This window comes from Crassostrea angulata, chromosome 9 (assembly GCF_025612915.1).
Source record: "Crassostrea angulata isolate pt1a10 chromosome 9, ASM2561291v2, whole genome shotgun sequence".
NCBI lineage: Eukaryota > Metazoa > Mollusca > Bivalvia > Ostreida > Ostreidae > Magallana > Magallana angulata.
The window spans coordinates 11,511,000-11,530,906 of NC_069119.1; the positions used below are offsets into that span (position 1 = coordinate 11,511,000).

At 34.2% G+C, this 19,907-nt stretch overlaps 2 protein-coding genes and 1 non-coding gene across 6 annotated transcripts; 1 reads left to right on the forward strand and 2 right to left on the reverse strand.

Moving 5' to 3' along the window:
* Window positions 1-2,193: 2,193 nt before the first annotated feature.
* Window positions 2,194-19,891, forward strand: LOC128162618 (coiled-coil domain-containing protein 34-like). 4 transcript variants are annotated; one of them, XM_052825857.1, is made up of 6 exons: window positions 2,194-2,278; window positions 5,684-6,052; window positions 9,613-9,919; window positions 10,117-10,342; window positions 10,936-10,962; window positions 18,823-19,891. In XM_052825857.1, the coding sequence occupies exons 2-6, from the start codon at window positions 5,709-5,711 to the stop codon at window positions 18,972-18,974; spliced, it is 1,056 nt and encodes a 351-aa protein (XP_052681817.1). In that variant the 5' UTR covers window positions 2,194-2,278; window positions 5,684-5,708; the 3' UTR covers window positions 18,975-19,891. The 4 variants fall into 4 exon arrangements, with proteins under 4 accessions (XP_052681817.1, XP_052681818.1, XP_052681816.1 ...); XM_052825858.1 differs by lacking the exon at window positions 10,936-10,962 and having other exon boundaries at window positions 18,823-19,879; XM_052825856.1 differs by lacking the exon at window positions 18,823-19,891 and having other exon boundaries at window positions 10,936-12,167.
* On the reverse strand, window positions 8,250-8,323 carry Trnat-agu (transfer RNA threonine (anticodon AGU)). Its single transcript has one exon. It is a non-coding gene; the product is annotated as a tRNA-Thr (tRNA).
* LOC128162614 (uncharacterized) lies at window positions 12,312-18,529 on the reverse strand. The gene is made up of 12 exons (XM_052825850.1): window positions 17,539-18,529; window positions 16,788-17,222; window positions 16,238-16,438; window positions 15,809-15,910; window positions 15,233-15,562; window positions 14,929-15,101; window positions 14,603-14,730; window positions 14,302-14,421; window positions 13,764-13,924; window positions 13,391-13,588; window positions 12,802-12,900; window positions 12,312-12,582 (listed from the first exon to the last, which is right to left on the reverse strand). The coding sequence occupies exons 2-12, from the start codon at window positions 17,220-17,222 to the stop codon at window positions 12,322-12,324; spliced, it is 2,208 nt and encodes a 735-aa protein (XP_052681810.1). The 5' UTR covers window positions 17,539-18,529; the 3' UTR covers window positions 12,312-12,321.
* Window positions 19,892-19,907: the final 16 nt, after the last annotated feature.

Genomic DNA, 19,907 nt, shown 5'->3' on the forward strand with positions numbered 1-19,907 from the left:
ATATGTAAAAATAAGCACACTCAAAATCTAGCACAATTTTTCTCTTCACGATCCTAATTTGTTTTATATATCAGTGTGTACTTAATTTAAACATGATTGATAACTGCTAAATAATTACATGTATGTTTTTAGCGTTTCAGCAATTATGATAAAAGTTGGTGCAATAATTGATACAATACCAATATGATACAGTCTGATATAGCAGCAGTCATCTTAGCTAAATATGATGTGATGACAATGGACATTGTTCAACTCATGCATGAATAAGTACTTTCAAAACCAGGCAATGCAATTAATACCATTCTACCGGTATGTACCAGCTAGTATATATTACAATGATATTACAGTTAAACCTTATACAGGTACTGTATATGGATAGAATACCCCACCTGTTCTGTTGGAGGGTGGTGATAAAGACCCCCACCAGCTCCTGCTTCAACAGATTGATGTCCCCTTGGTCCACTTCCTGGCCTGTCTCCATACAATGATTTATTCTGTTGGAAATACCATGATAGTAAATATTTCACTTGATACAAACAGCTCTTATTCTATCAAATACTTAGTGTTTAAGTTGTACAACTATTTTGAATTCTCCATTAAATTAATCACTTGTTACATAAAAGCTTACAAAAAAACACTACCTGGTAGTCTGAAAAATATATAAACTCAGTCTGATAGAAGCTTTTCCCAAAAACCTCAAAAAATCATTTGCATACTTGATCCTTAAGTTCAAATAATTGCATTTAAATTCACACCATAAAGATGAAATATTATCTCGAATTTAAGAGTAAATTAAAGGTATTCAGTAAATAACAGTAATTTAAAAGGTACAACATTGTTTGCCCATTGGGCAAATACCAGATCTATACAATATTATTTGCCCATTGGGCAAATACCAGATCTATACAACATTGTTAGCTCATTAGGCAAATACCAAATACAACATAGTTTGCCAATTGGGCAATTACCAGATACAACATTGTTTGCCCAGACAAATACAAGATACAACATTATTTGCCCATTGGGCAAATACCAGGTACAACGATATGTTAGTGCTTCTGTCTTTACCTTTTTCTAACACCTTCCGCCCAGGCCATGGCTTGCTGTCTTGGGGTGAGGGCCTGGGGACTTCGGCTGGGGGACACAAGGCTGTTCTGTCCCTCCCTCAGCATGGGGAGGGAGGAGGAGGACTGTTCCCCCATCACAGTCAGGTCCACTTGTGAACTCATTTCTTCATCTAGAAATACATGTATTGTAAGTTTCTGAATGTTGTCATTTCACCACCTATTTGTGATGCTTTAATACATAAAGACTTTATAGCAAAACTATTACAAGAATGTATGTTGAGTTGACACTACATTCATAAGCTGCAGTTTTTAATAAATTCTTAAGTGTTTTACACACAGGCATTTGTGTCTTGATATATACATTCGTATGATACATAATACATCTGTTCATATTGTATACATGTATGTTGTATCAATCATATACTTATGCATGTATCGAGACCCATATATACATGTACTGTCATACTTACACCACCAATTAACATGTGTATGTATACCTTTGTGTGCTTACAAAGATGAGTTTTAGATTGATTTCACATATTTAAATCCTTCTATTACATCTGTATAAAATTGTAAACAAAAAAATAAAAGTTGGCAAAGTTGCAATAACTCGAATTGCATTCCTTAGTAAATAACATACTATATATGTATCAAAGAACCATTCATCGGGATTGTATAACTTTATGGTTATGAATTTGTAGGGATCATAATAAAAACATAATAATTTTCATAACAGGTACTCGCGCGGCAAAAAGAGCAATGGACTTAAATTCATAGACATTTTATGCTTAAGCAATTTAATCGCGAGACTGATAAGATATATATCTAATCATATCAATATATGGAAAAACACAGTGTGACAAAGTGTATTACTTTTTCAGTTTGTCGTTTTTTATCCTGATTTGACTCCAACAAGCACTTTGTCTGTTGCCAGGGTCGCCATCTTTCAATCTCATGAGGTCCGCAGAAAAAATACCTTTGTGGATGAATAAAAAAATATCCCATATTGTTAAGATTGTGAATGCTTGTTGGTATCAGTATTCAAATAATTTCAGGATGTTTATTTCTTTTTTAATTTTTGTGATGCTATTTTTATCCAATGCATTTATAAATTTGTTGACTTCCTGTTTACGTTAGCGCCGGAGTAAATTTTGTGTTTTGACATGCGAACAAAACGGGAGTATGTTTTGATTTTATGACAAGGTTTAAATGTAAGTTTTTATTTTTATGCTATTTCTTGAAAACACAACCATATAATTCTTCCTTGTCGTCCTTTAAAAGCTGAGAATGTTTTGTGTTTTGTACAAACCATTTCGGTGTCTTGCAATATACACATGCACTAAAACTTTTCTTTTGATTCACTCATTCTCTCTTGAAATACGTGTTAAAATTATCAAGGAAAGCACTTTCTTGCAGTAAATTGAGAAAGAAGGAGATAAGGGAAAGGGTATTACTATGGCATGCTTTGATGAAATCAATAATGTCTTCTTTGTTTTCATTCAAATTTTCTAAAATATCATTCCAATAGATTGTGAAAGTGTCAGTAAAGTTATTGGGATACATGTTTCTGCAATGCAGTCCTTGGTATTTTGTTTGCTCAATAAATCCACAAGTTCTCTTACATTTGCCAAGAGTCTGTTCGCCATAATCATTATTTGCCTTAGACATGAACCTTGTTGAAGTGTTCTCTCTGCTTGCTCTACTGGCTGGCGACCAGTTCTCGCCGAGTACCATATCTCGCCAGTACATTTTGACGTCATTTTTCGTATATAATTTTCTGTGTTGATAAACTGACATCACAATGTACTGGCGAGAAATGGTACTTGGCGAGAACTGGTCGCACGCCAGTATTGTATATGAAAATGGTATGTTTAATGTACAGTGTGACCATGTTTAGGGCAAAGCCAATAAACACATTCACATTTTTAAGATTAATTAATTTGCATATATAGAAAGATAGGAAACTTGCACAGAATTTGGTACACCTATCTATAGATACATTCATTACACGGAATGATACTGTCTCAGTGAGTCTATGATTACATTATGGTGTCAAATTCATAGAGGCGTCACTCGACAACTTCCGTCAAATTGACAACAGATCAGAACATTTGAAATGAAATAGAAAAAAACAACTGGTTGCAGAAGAATAATAGATTTTATAAATCTTTTATTAAAAAAGGTTAGACAGATTGTGTTTTTTACTGACATTACAAACAATTATTGCCATACTTGAAGACATAAATTTCAACACTTTATTGTTATAAATAGTGATGTCACTGCATGTGAAATGATTTTTTATCCTCAATACATGAAAAGTTTTTCAAAGTTTATAGCATTTATTATAAGGAGTGAGATTTGCTCAGACTCACTGAGTGACCTTTGTAAAATAGCTTTTCTATGAGAAGCTTAAGATTCAGTTAAGGTGCAAATCAATTATTTTAACATGAAGCTAAATCTGAGTAAGATTACATTTCCAAAACATTAACAGTCTGTATCTCTTATCCAATCAGTGATCACACTGCAACTTAGGTTTGATCAATCCGTTGTACTTCTTAATAATAATAATATCTTACTGGCCCTTTATCATATCATGTTTATCTCATGTATTCTTGTTACTATATATAGGCACAATCTCCTGATTTAATAGCTCATTAGATTGATCTGTAAGGAAGTCATTGGTCACCAGCAGTCACATGGAGACCATGTATAACTCATACACCATCAGTAATGAAATATACCTCATTTTGAGCATTATGATGTCATTCTTAAAGTTTTACTACTGGTACATATGGATTTGTATCATCTTCGCAAGTCAAGGATTTCTGGGATCAAATCTTTCTACAGTTACAGTATACATACACTTTGAGGATATTAAGTTAATAAGTCCAATACATTTACCAGTTTCAGAGTAACATAATGTAATAAAAACCAACTTTTATTCGTGAGCGGCAGCCAGAAAGTTCTGGGATTTTCAGGAGAGCCTATTCTTAGCGAAAATTTCTCGTTGCGAACTAACCTACGCGGGCATGTTAAGGCTACCCGATGGATTTGTCAGTGATATGTAGAAAGTCACTTGTCTGTACTTCACTCGATATGACGTCATAATTAACTTTGACGTCACGATCTGCATTCCTATCGATAGTTTTCAGGGAATGTATCTTAACGTTAAAAGTGAATTATATCAAACCAGTATAATACCGCAAGTTTCCTTTACATAGATGCTGCCGTTAATGCTAGACGTACAGAATTCATTCATATTAAAAACCAGTATCAAATAATCAGCAGTTTTAAAGCTTCGTTTTAAGTAAAAGACTATTTATAAACTAGTGGTTTGGAGATTCTTCCCGCTACATGTAAACAACTGAATGAAGAAATTTTAATGCATGTAAAAACCAGCTTGGGGCAGGTGAAAGATCAACACAATTTTAAAATATTTTACGTAAAATTGGTAGAGAATATAGGTATCAATGTGAATCGTGCTTGGGAAACCTACGGATTTACCCCATTCTTTTGTAAATCGCTTTTGATTAGTAAAAATGTGCATTATTTTGATGATTTGGTGGAATGTTTCAACAATATCTTCCATAAACGAAATATCTATTTCTTTCCCAAGCAATAACTTCAAAGTATATGACTTACGAAAGGATTTTTCTTAAAAATATGTATAATTTAATGTCATTAATCACCTGCGCTGATGCGATTTAAATAGATCATTTGCAATATTAGGATTCGCCCGTTACGTGATTACAAAGTACATATGACGTCATAAAAATGCATCAAATAAAATGTTTAACATCGATGTCAATAAATGTAACATAAATTTTAAGAAATACCCCCGGTTAACGTATTTTTGCGATGATTCAAATAATATCGTTTTCAAGCCATATTTTAGCGTCGGGACGCCTTAACATTGCTGTGTATGTTATATGATTGTTATAACAACCTTGCATTCGGAAAATCGCTTGGCCTTTTCTGCAAGTTGACGAAAAAGCGATGTTCCTCATTATTTGAATCTTTTTTTACTTTATTCAATTAAATGTTGCAAATTGATGTAATGCATGTGTGCTAATAAATATATCTCAAGTATATACATTGTTTCTATGAACATGGCATACAAAATATGGAAAAATTGATTTAAAATTATATTTATGCTATTTGATAGACTTTGCTGTGTGTTGCTTGAATGATGTTTTCAAGGATTTGAAAACTCCATAGTCATGTTCGATCTGGCTTTATTGTTTATAGATAAATTTTACCAATAATCCAACATATTGAAAGTCATACCTATTCAAGAAGATGACAGCTGGTGAATTATATTGCAATAAATATAATTATGTAGAAATTATCTTTAAAATTAATTTACTACAATATGAACTTCGACCGACTTTATATGTGTAGATTTAATATAAAAAAATATGTATTCAAACATAAAAAAATTATACAAAGTTGTTTTGTTTCATATGGGATATATCATACAGATATTGATTTATCCGCCAAAACCTGTTAAATAAATATATTATGTATATATTTCTGAAACTCACCAGTGTTCTACGGGTGTGAAGCATGAAATAGCTAGGATTTTATTGTTAAGATAATTACCGGTTTGATTTCAGGCCAGAAAGCGTAAATGAATAAATCATGAACACTAGACCACGCCCAGTCACTGCAACAGTCACCAAACCAAAATGGATGGAGCCTCACGTGATTCCCCGGAGGTCAAGGTCACTCGAGTCCAATGGATCCACAGCTTCCTTGACCTCTGTCCTTGATCACGACAGTTACGAGAGTCCTGACCTCAGTGAGGACGAGTGGGAGAGGGAGGAACTGAGGAGGAATGTGGAAAACGAGGAAAAAACCATACAGCAGGATCGCAGAACCGCTCGAAACAGGGGCTCGTACAAAGTGAGGGCATCGTCAGCAAAGAGTCAGGATAGGGTCAAAGTTCAGCGCAAAAATCGCATCACTGCACCCCAGAAAGACAGGTATGGCATATTTGATACATTCATGTAAATATGTGAACTGTACATTGAAACAAGGATTTATTGACGGTCATATATGAGAAAATATATTTTAAAATTAGCAGAAATTGGTGTTTTAATATTATTTATACTCTGTTCCGAGTTTTTGCTTCCACCACTTTTTGCTTGATATTTCAATAATAGTAATAAATACCTTTGTGCTCAAACTACGTTCATCCACTAAATATGAAAAATGTCCAGATTGTCTGTTTTGAAACGCCCCCTCTACCGCCTCAGGTTTCAATACACATCCAAAAATTGAAAGTCTACGGAGATTTTGCCAACATCAGCCATTATTAAGCCCGGATGATAATGTTAAAAAATTGCGCGATGTATTCCGAATGGAGAAACATGTAAACATTTCCCATTACAAATCTCCATAAGAAACTTGTTTTCGTTCCTGTGATAAGAAATTTTATGAGTGAAAAGGGATAATTGAAGATATCTTGGATATATTCCCTTTCATCGATTTCAATTGTATTTCTTTCACAAGTATGTGTATTTTTATTAAAAATTATCAAAAATTGATGGAAGCAATAACTTGGGACAGACTATAGCACTCATTTCGATTCAGGTAACACAAAAATGCTTTTTATACATCTTGGGTGTGCAATATATGGATCGAGAAACTCTTTTAATTTTGTTGAAAGCTCGATCTTTTCATTCCCGTAGGTTGCCATGCATTGATAAATATAGTTGTAGGTAAATATTAGGCAAGTAAAAATACATTTTTAACATGGAATAATTTAAGGCTTGTATAAAAAAAAAATTCTTGATAAAATTTGATTGATTTACATGTGTATTTATAAAATAAATAAATTTTATAAGAGTTAGACAAAGTTTATATTTTTATTGATTTTCTTAGTTACCATTATTTTTAACCCATTTTATAACTATGGCTGTTTTTATTGTGGAATTACCCAGGTAAGTGGCAGCAAAGCCTGTAATATATTAAAATCTTTTGACTAACTTCCAATTTATTTGATATTAAATCAAAAAGCTTGACAAATGTCACTTGGAGGGACTGCTCTTTTAGTTGGTGCCAATCCCATCTTAAAAATTTAAACAGAGAAAAGAACACTGAAGAGGAAAATAAAATGATAGTACAGTTGGATTAAAAACTGTTTAACGAGGCCGAGTACAGAACGAGTACGCACGCTTTCGCGCAGCGTTTCATTTGTATTGTGACGTCATCTTTTTGCTTGGTTGACGCCATGGCGTGATAGTTTCAACTGCAGATATTCAGCGAAAATTGTTGAAAATATCTCGTTTGATGCGTAAAAATAATGTTATATTGTGGAATAAACATAAATGTCTCAAAGTATAAGCTATATTTGGGCTCGGGTCGAAATTGTAAAGAGGGTTCAGCAAGCCTAGCCTTCTGTCACGTTTTCTTAACCCGCCTAAATATAGCTAAATTCATATATTTCAGACAGTAACCATGTATTTTATATCAATGACCCTTAATATGTGATGTTATATATTTTTTTATTACTTAAATATGTCTGAATGTTTTAATACATGTAATACTATTTAGATCACCTTTTCCGCTTTTGTCAAATAAAAAATAGCCATTATCTGACGAATCTGGGAAATTGGGCATACAAAAATCAACTTTGATAAGACCCCTGGAACAAACCAGGAGGTAAAAGGTTTTTTTTATTTGACCATTAGATGCCTTTTAGCAATAACTTTAATATGTAGAACAGAAAAAGAAATCCCTAGGGCAGAAGTTTTGAAAAAATGTAAAAAATATGCAAAATTGATACATTTCAAGCAAAATCCCATAGGGTCCTATGTTAAAGATTAACACACTTTGAGATGACCTCCTAAACAAACGGTGTGGTAAATGTCTTATTTTTTAATCTTAAAATAATAATTATATCAGTAGAAATTCATGTAAAAAGTTTCATCCAAAAATCTAGGGCAGAACAAATTAGACCCGGCCTCGTTAATTATAGAATTGAAATACAAAAAAAATCATAAAACAAGTATAGGATGAAGACACTTCTTAGTTAAATAATAGCATGTACATGTATATGATTCTTGAATATATTTAAATTAATCAGCAAAACCCCTATTCCAAAACATGCATGCAAGTATTTGGGTAGTACATGCTGTAAAAAATGCAAATTAAAAAAAAAAGAAAAAAAAATTAAGAAGGCTCCAGGGGGAGTCGAACCCTCGACCTCCTGTTTACTAGACAGGCGCTCTAACCAACTGAGCTATGGAGCCGTTGTAATCGGGGTCGAAAACATTGTAGAAATAACTTAGCCACCCGGTAAATGGCGGTGTACTTTTAAATCGAACAGGTGAATTTACCTGTCATTTCGTTAAGATCTCACGGCTTCAGTGTAGAAGTTTACGCTAACCACTCTCGCCTTCCTCGTATATATACTTCCACCGAATCAGGTCACATTGGGACGATCGATAATTCTCAACACACGTGTGGCCATGTGGTCGCCGGTGTACTTTAATTGTGCGTTAGGCGGGTCTTCAAATCATCCTATACGTGTTGAATTTCTTTCATTAGAAGACGGAGTCCCGGGCCCTATAAATTATACATATGAACTCTACACACATACAATTTATACTTTTGTGTATATGAGGGGGGGGGGGGGGGTACACACCTTTACCGCGTATCGTATACATGTGTTTATTGATCTGTGTACGTGTACATACGACAGAAAAAAAACTTTTAAGTTTTACTGAGCAACGAACAGTTAGCCTGGTTCATATTGAATTAGACGTTAGCATGGTTAGTAATAATCGCAACACACCATGACCGTGTTTATTTTTTAATTTTAAGATAAAATTAGAGCTGTAGTTTTCCCCCGATTTCACAGTGTTCATACGGAGGATAAAGAAACCGCCACCTTTATTATGTCGGCCCATTAAGCAAATCCACAGCTCAGTTATTTCAAGGGGATGGGGGAGGAGGTAAATCGCTGGCCTCGCGTCCTTTCACGATTACATGACGATGGACCAACAGGATTCACGATCGATCTTGATAATGCAAAATATATATAAAGTATGTACAAGACTAGGGCCGAACATTCCATTCTACAATAGAATTTGATACGAGCAATTGAATTATTTAATTTAATTGCATAATTTCCTTTCTTAAAAGATGATATGCCTAGTTCAAAGTCCAACCGGTAGCAGTGATTCTGAAAACAGTGAATTAGGGTTGAAGCTAGAAGTTGCAATTAGCTATTATTTCATGTATATTTTACATGAATGTGTTAATTATTACTATCCCCACAATATCCTGCATTTTTAATGGCTTTATTTTTTAATGACTTTATTTTTAATGACGTACAATATTAGTTTACATTATATATATATTTTTTAATCAGCTTTGACCGTGGTAAACATGCATTGGTCATGTTCACAGTTTGTTTGTTAAATCTATGGCTGGCATGGAAAATCATGATTTCAACATGCATGCTCCATGTAAACCAAACATGAAATATATGCATTTAATAATACGAAGTCTGAAGTTATGAATGTTACTATTTCAGGTTAGCTGATTATGACACAACATCAGGACACAGTGAAAACATGGACACTGGCTTGTCACCATGGGAACAATGGCTGATACAGAAAACGAAGGAAGAGCGAGTGAAAAAACAGCAAATGAAGAAGCATAAAGTAGAAGTCCGAGAGCAAAAAGAACAGAAAGCGAAGGAAAGACAGCAGAAAGAAGAAAAGGCGGAGGAGAAACGCTCTGAGTGGCTGAAACAGAAGAACTATGAGGAATTGTTACGAAAGAAACTGGAAAAGCAGCGGATACAGACAGAAACTGAAATAAAGGCTCAGCAAAACATGGTGAGAGAGATCAGAGAATGATATATATATTTTATATGTAGAAACTTATAGAAAGAGAATGAAACATACATTGTAGAGAGAGAGAGAGAGAGAGAGAGAGAGAGAGAGAGAGAGTAATATAGTTTATGATTGTTACTTGACTGGATGTACAATCAATAAATTAAAATTAAATAAATTAATGAATATTAAAATTCCAGATAACTAAAATGAAAGCAGAGAGAAAATTTGAAGAATGGAAAGAGAAGAAAGAAATGATGGAAAGAGAAAAGAAAGAACAAGAACTTCAGAAGAAGAGAGATATTGAGTTAGCAGAAAAATGTAAGAAAATCAAGGCGCAACAGAAATATGAGGAATGGCTGAGGAGTGCAAAAGACCGACCCAAGTCATCGCAAAGCTTCGGTTACTCAGGTGGAAAATTAACAGGTGGGTTCAGAATACATATTTTAGTATACTTTAGAAACATGAGGCATGGGAGGGGGTGGGGGAAATTTTTTAAGCAAAGGGGTCAAGATCTCCTTTTGTAAATTTCATCTGCCAGGTTTATCTCCCTTTCCTTCTCCCCATTTCAATAATTATCAAACATTGTTAACAACTGAATAAGAATTCATCAACTTTTATCTCTGGTGGGACCTTTTCCTCCATATTATACCCCTATCCAGAATAAAAGAAATAGATTAAGCATTACCAGTACATATACCAATATTTATCATTTCACATTTTATTGTGTGTAGCAGTTTTGGGGTGTTCTTTCACATTTTATACCCTGTAAACACTCCAACCTCCTTGCCATCAACACTTTTAAATGACTGAAGAACAAAAAAATTATAACAAAACAAAAATTATAAAGATACTGAGCATTTATTTCTATGGAAGGAAATAACATCTCAAAAAATCCTCATTATATTATAGAGAAATAAACTCACTGAGTTCAGTAGTAAAGACAATATATAACATGTATCAAATATCTTTTGAATTAAAATGCAATAATTTGTATACCAGAATTTTAACTCTTGTAGAAGTACATGTACAACATTCAACATGGAGTGAGTTCATTTTATATGTGTATATATGCGTAGCTAATATAAACAGTGTATATTCTTGTGTGTATGAATGGTTCTATATACATATAAAGTTGACTAGAAAAAAATTCAAAAATATGATATTAAATTTTTTAGAAATTATATTCATCAAAGTTTACAAGGGTACTCACGACTAAAGCATGTACATAAAGCAATTTACAGAACAATAAATGTAGTGGGACATATTTAGGATTTTGACTAAACACCTTTTGGCTAATACATGTATAATAGAAACTCATGATATATAACTGAAACGAAGCATATTTTTATATGGTAGTATCTAAAACAAGCTTACCCTTAATTAAACAGAACAACATGTCAGTCAAAAGATTACACAGAGATGAACCTACAATCCACCAATTAAACTATATATATGCACATGAACAAAAGGAGTTAATCAGAATAGATCTTACAAAGTACAAAAAAAAAAAGACACAAAAATGTTATAAGAAACAAGTTGATCAGTCAGTATAAAATAGTCATGTTGAGTAGTTATCATTTATTAGTGTATACTTGCATTAATTTTGAGAATATTGCAGTACTGTAGTATCAAAATTCAGTATACATCAGTGCATTAACTACAACAGGAGTTCATTATAACAAAATACACATGTACTGTACCTGTAATATAGTGCTTTATATACCTGTAGTTTAGTCAAATAGCTCATTGTAAGTAAAAGTAAAAATTATTTTATACATTTATTCATATAAACATGTACTTGTAATTGTGTATTTAATACATTCAACATTGTTATCAAAACAAACTTAAAGCTTAAGCAAATAAAATATATTTAATCTTGAATAAACCCCATGTGAGCACTGAAAACTGAAAGCTTTGCTAATTATTGCAGCATATAATCCTTAATATGTCTAAAATTTTAAATTCTGTTAGGAGTATTTCATGATAGAATAAAATAATCAACAGATTGTGACAAACAAATTGACGTTTTATTGCAAGCTTTGCCCCAAAAATTTTGGGACATGCTCCCTGAGATTTAAATCTACAAAAGAGAAAAAAATATCAATCCCATCACCTTGTACATGTATCAGATACAGTAAATTCAACAATAAAAAAAGTTTTCTAATATCATTGCATGTTCTAAATGCATATATGAAAATATGAAAAGGGGGCATTAGCCTATAAAAGCCTTCAACATTAAAAGCTCAACCATTAAACAATCTTTAAAATATATATAATTATGTTTCTTCAACATTATAAAGCATGCATGCTCCATCTAAACATTTCTTGATCATATGGTAAAAACAGTCATAAATTGAGACAAACGTTTTGTAACGAAATCAATAATTGTTACAATGGACACATTAAGAAGTTGAAGTGACTGGATTTTCAGTACTTTCGCTTTGGTTTGGCGCTTGTTCCGACACAGTGGTTTGTTCCGTGTTCTCTTGGTTCTCTGCTGCTTCTTTCTGTGCTGTATCTGTTGATTCTGTTGACTGGTCCCCACCATCCTGTGCCTTTTCTTGGTTCTCAGACATTTGGTTGGGTGATGATGTTAAGGTTTCCTTGGCTATTGCTTGAATTTCTGTGGGATTTTCTTTGTAGTATGAAGGAACTCTTTGGTACTGTTAGGAAAAAATGCATTAAAAAGCTGACATAAAGAAACCCAAAGAAGCGTTGGTGTATTTTAGATTTACAAGGCAAGTTAAATTGAAATTAGGCACTGTTTTGCAATGATCAGTGTCCTATTGTTTTTTTATGATTTTTTGTGAAAATAAGGATAAAATAGCTTATTTGGTGAGTGAACAAAATTAATGTTTGGTGTCTAAAGAAAATCAGCTTACCACATCTTTGGCATTTTCATCTGCTCCATTCGACAAGAGCAATGTCTGAATGTCCACATTTGGCAGTCCCATAGCATAGTGGTATGGAGTTCTGTTCAACTGTTGAAGAAATACGAGGAATGGATTTATAGGAATACATATGAAATATTTTCAAAGTTTACTGCATTTATGATTTTTGTTTACCTTCAGTATGCTGAACTGAGTTTGACCCAATTTCTAATGTGGCTGTCTCTTTACTTTTTTTTATCCATTTGTTCTACTAAGTTTGACCTCATTTTCTCCTTATGCTGTCTATATGCTGTCTCTATAACCGACTTTATCATTACATTTGACTGTGTCAGGGTATGCTGTCACAATATGCTCTGTGATATCTATGCTGTTTCTCTATGCTTTCTCTATACTGAACTGATCTTTACATCTGACTGTGTCAGGGTATGCTTTCACAGTATTCTCTGTGATATTTCTATGCTGTATCTCTATGCTTTCTCTATACTGACCTGATCTTTAAATTTAACTGTGTCAGGGTATGCTTTCACAGTATTCTCTGTGATATTTCTATGCTGTATCTCTATGCTTTCTCTATACTGACCTGATCTTTACATTTGACTGTGTCGGGGTATGCTGTCACAATATGCTCTGTGATGTCTCTATGCTGTCTGATCACTGCTTTGTGTAGAGGACTTTGGCCTGTCTTGTCTTTTACCATGGACATTTTCTTGTCTAGCTGCTCCTGAACAGTTGTCAGGTCCCCCTGATGCACTGCTTGGATCAGATTGGTTATCTTGGACTGAAAAACGCATATTTCATTTTTTTTTTATTTGCTATCACTACACAGCATTGAAAAAAAAAATAAGAACCGCCAATGTCCCTTTTTGGCATTATCACATGAAGATTAAGATATTTCTATGAAATTCCAACATTTGAGAGAAATGAAATAGTGATCACTACTTGTGTTAACTAACCTGGACTTGAGGAATGGACTGTAGAAAGTTTTTGACTTCTTCAGTTTGAGTCTCGGAACTAAGCTTGTCTATGATTGGCTGAAATTCTGTGTAACCATCCAACAGCAATTGTTCTACCAAATTGAATTTTCCTTTTTCTACCAGTCCTCGTATAAAGTTATCTAAAGAAGAAAAAAAGAATTGTGAGATATTAACTAGATGTACATATTTGTAATTTACAAATCAAACCAAAAGAGAGAATTTGTAATATATTTCTTGGTAGCAGTGTACCAGTAATCTCAGCAGAGATTGGGCTTGGCTTAATATTTATACTGAGGCTTTCACCAAATCTCAAGACAGTCCTACGTAATTCATTTCTGGAAATTATGCCCCAACTTTGGTCATTTGTAGTGGTTTAAGTACATACATTCATCATAATTACCATGTGTCTTGCTATAATTTTGAAGGACTAACATGAGATAAGGTGAAAGCGTCAGTCCAAATATCAAGCTAAGCTATATCTGTTCTGAGATAAGTAGTAGTAGTGAGCCATATTTACCAATTGCATTTATGTTGTCCTGAACACCACTCTCCACAGCAACATCTCGTGGAGTCTTGGAGAAAATGTCCCTCTCAGCCAAGTTGTACCCAAGATTCAGCAAAGCTGTCAGGTCCGCACCTGTTGAAGATATAAGAATTTGAACATTCCCGATCATTTTGCTTATCCACAAGCTGTTCTGCTCTCTCTCTTCTCTCTCTCTTTCTCCTTGTCTGGGCTCTCTCTCTCTCTCTCTCTCTCTCTCTCTCTCTCTCCTCTCTCTCTCTCTCTCTCTCTCTCTCTCTCTCTCTCTCTCCTGTACCTTCTTGAGCTGCCAGTTTGTGTAGTTCTGTCTGTCCCTGCTTGTCTTTTCCATTGGCCTCCTCCTCACTCTCCTCCTTCACAGTATCCAGGTTTGGCCTCTGGGCTAGAGCATCCATTTCTCTGGCCCTATAGTAAAAATCATACATTTGAAATGTATCATTTCTTATGAATAATTGTTCTTCTTAGCAATCTTAAAGGAATATACCATTTTATCTTAAGGCCTATACATATAGTTCAATTTAATGTCTAGATACAAGTGAAAAAATAAACACACTTGAAAAAGATTTTCACAATGGCCTTCTAGACACCCAAAGAACAACATACTGTCTCTGTAGCTCCTCCTTCTCCTTCCGTCTCTTCTCTTCCTCCGCCCTCTCCCGCTCCAGTCGCTCCGCCTCCATGATGGATTTCTGCTCCTCTCTGATCCGCTCCCGTTCCTTCTCCGCGGCTGCCGTCTGCTTCTCCTCCTCTCGAATCTCTTGCATCAATTGCTCTTGCTGTAGTTAAAGTCATGGTACAAAAATTGTCTGAATTGAAATTATAATCACTTTTACATGAGAGAGAGAGAGAGAGAGAGAGAGAGAGAGAGAGAGAGAGAGAGAGAGAGAGAGAGAGAGAGAATTTTTACCTTTTCAATATAATTCCTGTTCTCGCGGTACTTGTATAGCCACTGTCCCAAGTACTCTATTGGATCCCAAGGTCGACAGTCGGCTATTTCAGCCAGAGCCAGGGTCAAGGCCGTTCCTAGGTGCTCTGCTACGTATTTACCGTCTATTGTAGTGGGCGGGGGAACACGTTTCGTTTTGAGGTTAGTAGAGATGTACATATGATGCGAACCGGAAGTAGCCAGTTTTGGTTCCGGAATTGGACTGGATAATATGTCCTGTATTCTTTGACGGACTTTTGTAATTTCAATGAGCTGTGTGTTGTCATAGTAATCACGGGGTGTACGGCCCTCCTGTAAAAAAGCCACCAGAAAATGAGAACTGAGAGTTTTTAGATTATTTGCTACAGAATTATTTAGTGTAGAACGATTTCAAAAAAAGGCGAAAAACTGAAAATTCAGAAATGCCACAGTAACTTTTAAACTTAAAATGACTTCCTCTGAAGGAGCCCCTTTAAAAAATGTTCAAACTCCGACCATACATAGACACTGCATACATAGACACTGTACACAGTGAAACGCTTGAGGCTTTGTCCTTACCAAATCCACGGCATCTTCTTTTGCACCAGCATTTGTGAGCATAGAGTAGATGTAGCCAGCATCGGGTAGACCTGCAGCGTAATGAAGCACCGTTCGTCCCATCTGTAACGATGCAGTTTGTGACAATATAGTACATATATGAAACAACCTGATACTTTCAGACAATGTATTAATGCGTAAAATCCGAATTCTAATAATTTTAACCAAAATAAAAAAAATCGACATCATTGCATTATAGGAGTAGATAGTTTCCTGTATCAAAATACATGTATGTTTAAAATATTTTTGTGAGTTCTTGTTTGTTTGGCTTATCTTGTGTTCAAACGAACAGTCACATTTCAATGCTTATTTTTAAGACTGCTAAATATTGGCCAATATTGTTTTTATACAAAAAAAAAATTGACGATTTTCTTTCTTTTTATTACGTACATTATCTTTGTGTTCAATGGCGAATTTGAATTCCTGAATGAACCATTCCACCATCTCCCCGTACCCCGTCACCACGGCCTTGTGGAAAGGGGGGAGGCCCGTCCGGTCCGCCGCCAGGATAAACTTCTTCCGGTCCAGTAGCTGCTTTACATCTCGTGTGTTACCGTCCTCTATCGCCTTGTGTAATTCTGCCACTTTCTCCTAAGGAATGAATTATTTATTAAATACCTGTCAGGTTTTTAATATGAATTATTTATAACTACAATGTAGTTGCAAGTACAGTCATGCAGTTGCAAATGTTTTTATTATCTTGATATTGTTTACCGTTTATTGCGAAATGTAGGGAAAAGTCGAAATTTTATGTATACATTTAATTAAACATTCCTTAAAGATTGCAATTTTTAATCTTTTCAATTAAAAAAAAAACAATACAAAGAGAAAGGTGTGTAGGTTTCCTCTTATATCGAAGATAATAGATCCCAATGTTTGTTACATATGAGTTTGAAGATAATTTATATCGGAAAACAACAGGATTAACAGAACCACAAACCTGAACATCGCGGATCTTTGAAACGAAATCACACAACTCGGCGGAGACATTTTTTGCCTGGTCAACAGACACCGGCCAGAACACCCAACCGGACAGCAGCAGTTTCTCCAGCTCATCCACCCGGCCCCTCAAGATCCACGCCTTGACGTGGTTCACGAGAATGGTCTCGTAATCTGGATCTAAGTTTTCGGCTGAAAAAACTAGATCTGCCACTGTTTGGCCATCAATATTTCGGGCCGAAAAGTCGGCGATGCCCTCCAAGAGGATTTTGAAGACCTCGGGGGTAGCACTAAGGCGCACTGCTTCGTGGAGCGGGGATTCTCCCGTAGCGGATCTTAGAGGAGTGGATCTGTCAGCTGTTTTCAATGCTGCGCGCACTTGCTCCGGTTTACCGGCTTTAATGGCCTCCAGCAGTTTTTCCCTAATTGATGCCATCTAATAAAGATGTAACAAGATTTGCTCGTCATGAAAAATTTGCCATAGTCATGAAATGGAGAAAAATCGATGAACAGAAAATTCGTCTGTTTTGCACAATGCTATTTTATGATAACATATGAAGTGGTTATTAGGTTTTCATTGCCTGTCCATCAATAGAATAAAGATTTCACAATCGTTCAAACTTCATGTATTTTCAAGTTAAAGCTATCACTTAGTGCTTTTATCTGCTTTATAGTAAACATGACACATTACATAACATACGCTGCTATGTATTTACAATGTTTAAAATGATTACACGTGAAAAACTTCATACCTGGATTAGCAATGCACGAGTGATCCCCGGAGTTTAAACAATAGCAAGGTGAAAACAATATCCTCTCTCGCAAAGCAACAGTAGAAACAGACAGCGAATCGGTCTCTAGGGATGTTGTTTATCTTGACAACCGTTGAAAACCGGCTCAACAGACAGTGACGATTTTAAACAATTAATCAATACATGTAAATATATGGGATCAACGACTTTCACCTTTAGGTAGACATTTAAATGGCGAAACGTCCTCGGTTATGAAAATAAAGTCAATATTTTAAAATGGCCTTTCAATAAAGACCGTCCTTTTAAATGGTACTGCTGGGCTAATGATGTTTTCACTCTTGTGTCAATAATTTCCGGTTCTATAAATACATGATTGGTATCGAATATTTAAATCTCTCAAATCACATTGTTCATGTTCTTTTCGTAAAATTTCACTCCACAATGTTGAATTCGTCCATAATAAATACATTCTTAAGGCTTAAAACTGTCGGGATTTCAGGGTTTTTAATTTTATTTCACTTTATTTATTTTTATACCGATGATGACCAAAATAATCCACCAAACAATATTCTATTTAGAGGGTTGAAAGGTCGCGACCTTTTCATAGGCTGTATTGATCTCCTTCAGAAGAAGAGACCTTAAAAAAGATATAGGAATATTCATGTATTTAAATTTGAAAGCTTACATGTATGGACTTTTTCTTTACGTAATAAATGTTCATAGAGAAACAGATCATTAATTTTCTAAAATTTTAAATTAGATTAGATGGGTAATTTGTTGATCACCGAGCGTTCTTAAAATAATGAATAGGTTTTTAAATCAAATCAAATGTTGTCGACAAATATAACTTTAAACAAACAATTCAATAACTAATACGTGTACATTGTAGTCCTGATAAAAGAAAATATATGGATCAATTTCAATTTCAAATGTGTTTAGTAACTACTGACGATGTAAAACTTTCATACATGTCAAAACTTTATAATCATTATAATCTCTTATATATATTTTAGGCACTTTTATATATATATTATGTTTGATTCTAAATACGCTAGAAAAAAGTTGCTTAAAAAATACCCTTTTAGATAATTTATATGTTTATCTACTTTAATAATTAAAATCAAAATGTCATTTTAATTTCTCAATTTCAATACATGTGTATGATTTAAAAAATTCAAGCTTTTATTGCAATAGACGTAATCTGACAATTTTTTGAAAGAGTTGCATTGCTTGTTTTACATAGATCGATCCGCCATCATCTCTATTTTTTTTATTTATCAACAGGTTACCATGACACCGGAGCATACCCAGCGCCAACATTTTACAACCCCATTCCTTGGCATCCAATCCCTATTCCAAAGACTCAGAAGACAGAACGACCAAAATCTCGAACCCGATCGAAAAAGTATGTCTGGAACCCGCAGAAATATTTTTGAGGATAGTTTTCTTTTTAATTACGATTGATTGTGAATCAGCCCCGACTTCAATTGTGTGCATGTATGCATTTGAATGTAGATATCAGGATTTATTCCAGAAAAGCTTTTCAGATATTAGATATCTGTTTCAAGTGTTAGATATTAGGACATTTAGATTCGGAAAGTGTGTTTTTACATTAAAACATGGATCTCCACATTTACCGATATGTTGTGTCATTTTCCTCTTCTAGTTCGAACTAATATAATGCCATAAAAGAATAGATAGGAATTAATTGATGTGGTGTATTAAATTAGCCTAATAGGTGCATGTAGAATAAATCATCTGCCCCTTGCTATGGAAATATAATGTTTTTCTTCAAGTGTTGACGAAAAGTCATTGTTCTGATAAAACTTCTGTGATACGTATATATTGTATATTTTACTACGACATATTAAAGGAACAAGAAGTTTGGAGTTCGATTCTGTTGTAAATTGTATGTACATGCTGTAAATTGTATGTACATGCTGTAGATTGTATGTACATGCTGTAAATTGTATGTACATGCTGTAAATTGTATGTACATGCTGTAAATTGTATGTACATGCTGTAAATTGTATGTACATGAGTGTATGTTTTTATTGTTAGTGAAACTTTATAGGAGATTTTGAAATTCTTTAGGTAACAGCATATTTGTATGTCTCATGTACGATACGATATTGGCTACTAGCTAAAAGACCAATTCTGTTTATTCATCATTATTATATGATAACTGGCGCGAAATTGTTTTGACTAAAGGCAAGGTTTGTTACATATTTTATCTTCATATTCAAAGTCAGGAAAAAGCTTTACTCCACGTCTCTGTACATGTGTCTCTATGTCTGTCTGTGCGTCCCACAAGGCAATGTAAATATATGTAGCTTTGTCTGTTCTTTTATTTATTTTGATATTAAAAC

Coding starts and splice junctions, on each gene's coding strand:
- LOC128162618 (XM_052825856.1), top strand. CDS start 5,709: ATGAACACTAGACCACGCCCAGTCACTGCAACAGTCACCAAACCAAAA. Junction 6,053..9,612: donor ACTGCACCCCAGAAAGACAG/GTATGGCATATT, acceptor TTACTATTTCAG/GTTAGCTGATTATGACACAA. Junction 9,920..10,116: donor TAAAGGCTCAGCAAAACATG/GTGAGAGAGATC, acceptor TTAAAATTCCAG/ATAACTAAAATGAAAGCAGA.
- LOC128162614 (XM_052825850.1), bottom strand. CDS start 17,222: ATGGCATCAATTAGGGAAAAACTGCTGGAGGCCATTAAAGCCGGTAAA. Junction 13,925..14,301: donor GGACAACATAAATGCAATTG/GTAAATATGGCT, acceptor TTTCTTCTTTAG/ATAACTTTATACGAGGACTG. Junction 13,589..13,763: donor AGTCCATTCCTCAAGTCCAG/GTTAGTTAACAC, acceptor TGCGTTTTTCAG/TCCAAGATAACCAATCTGAT.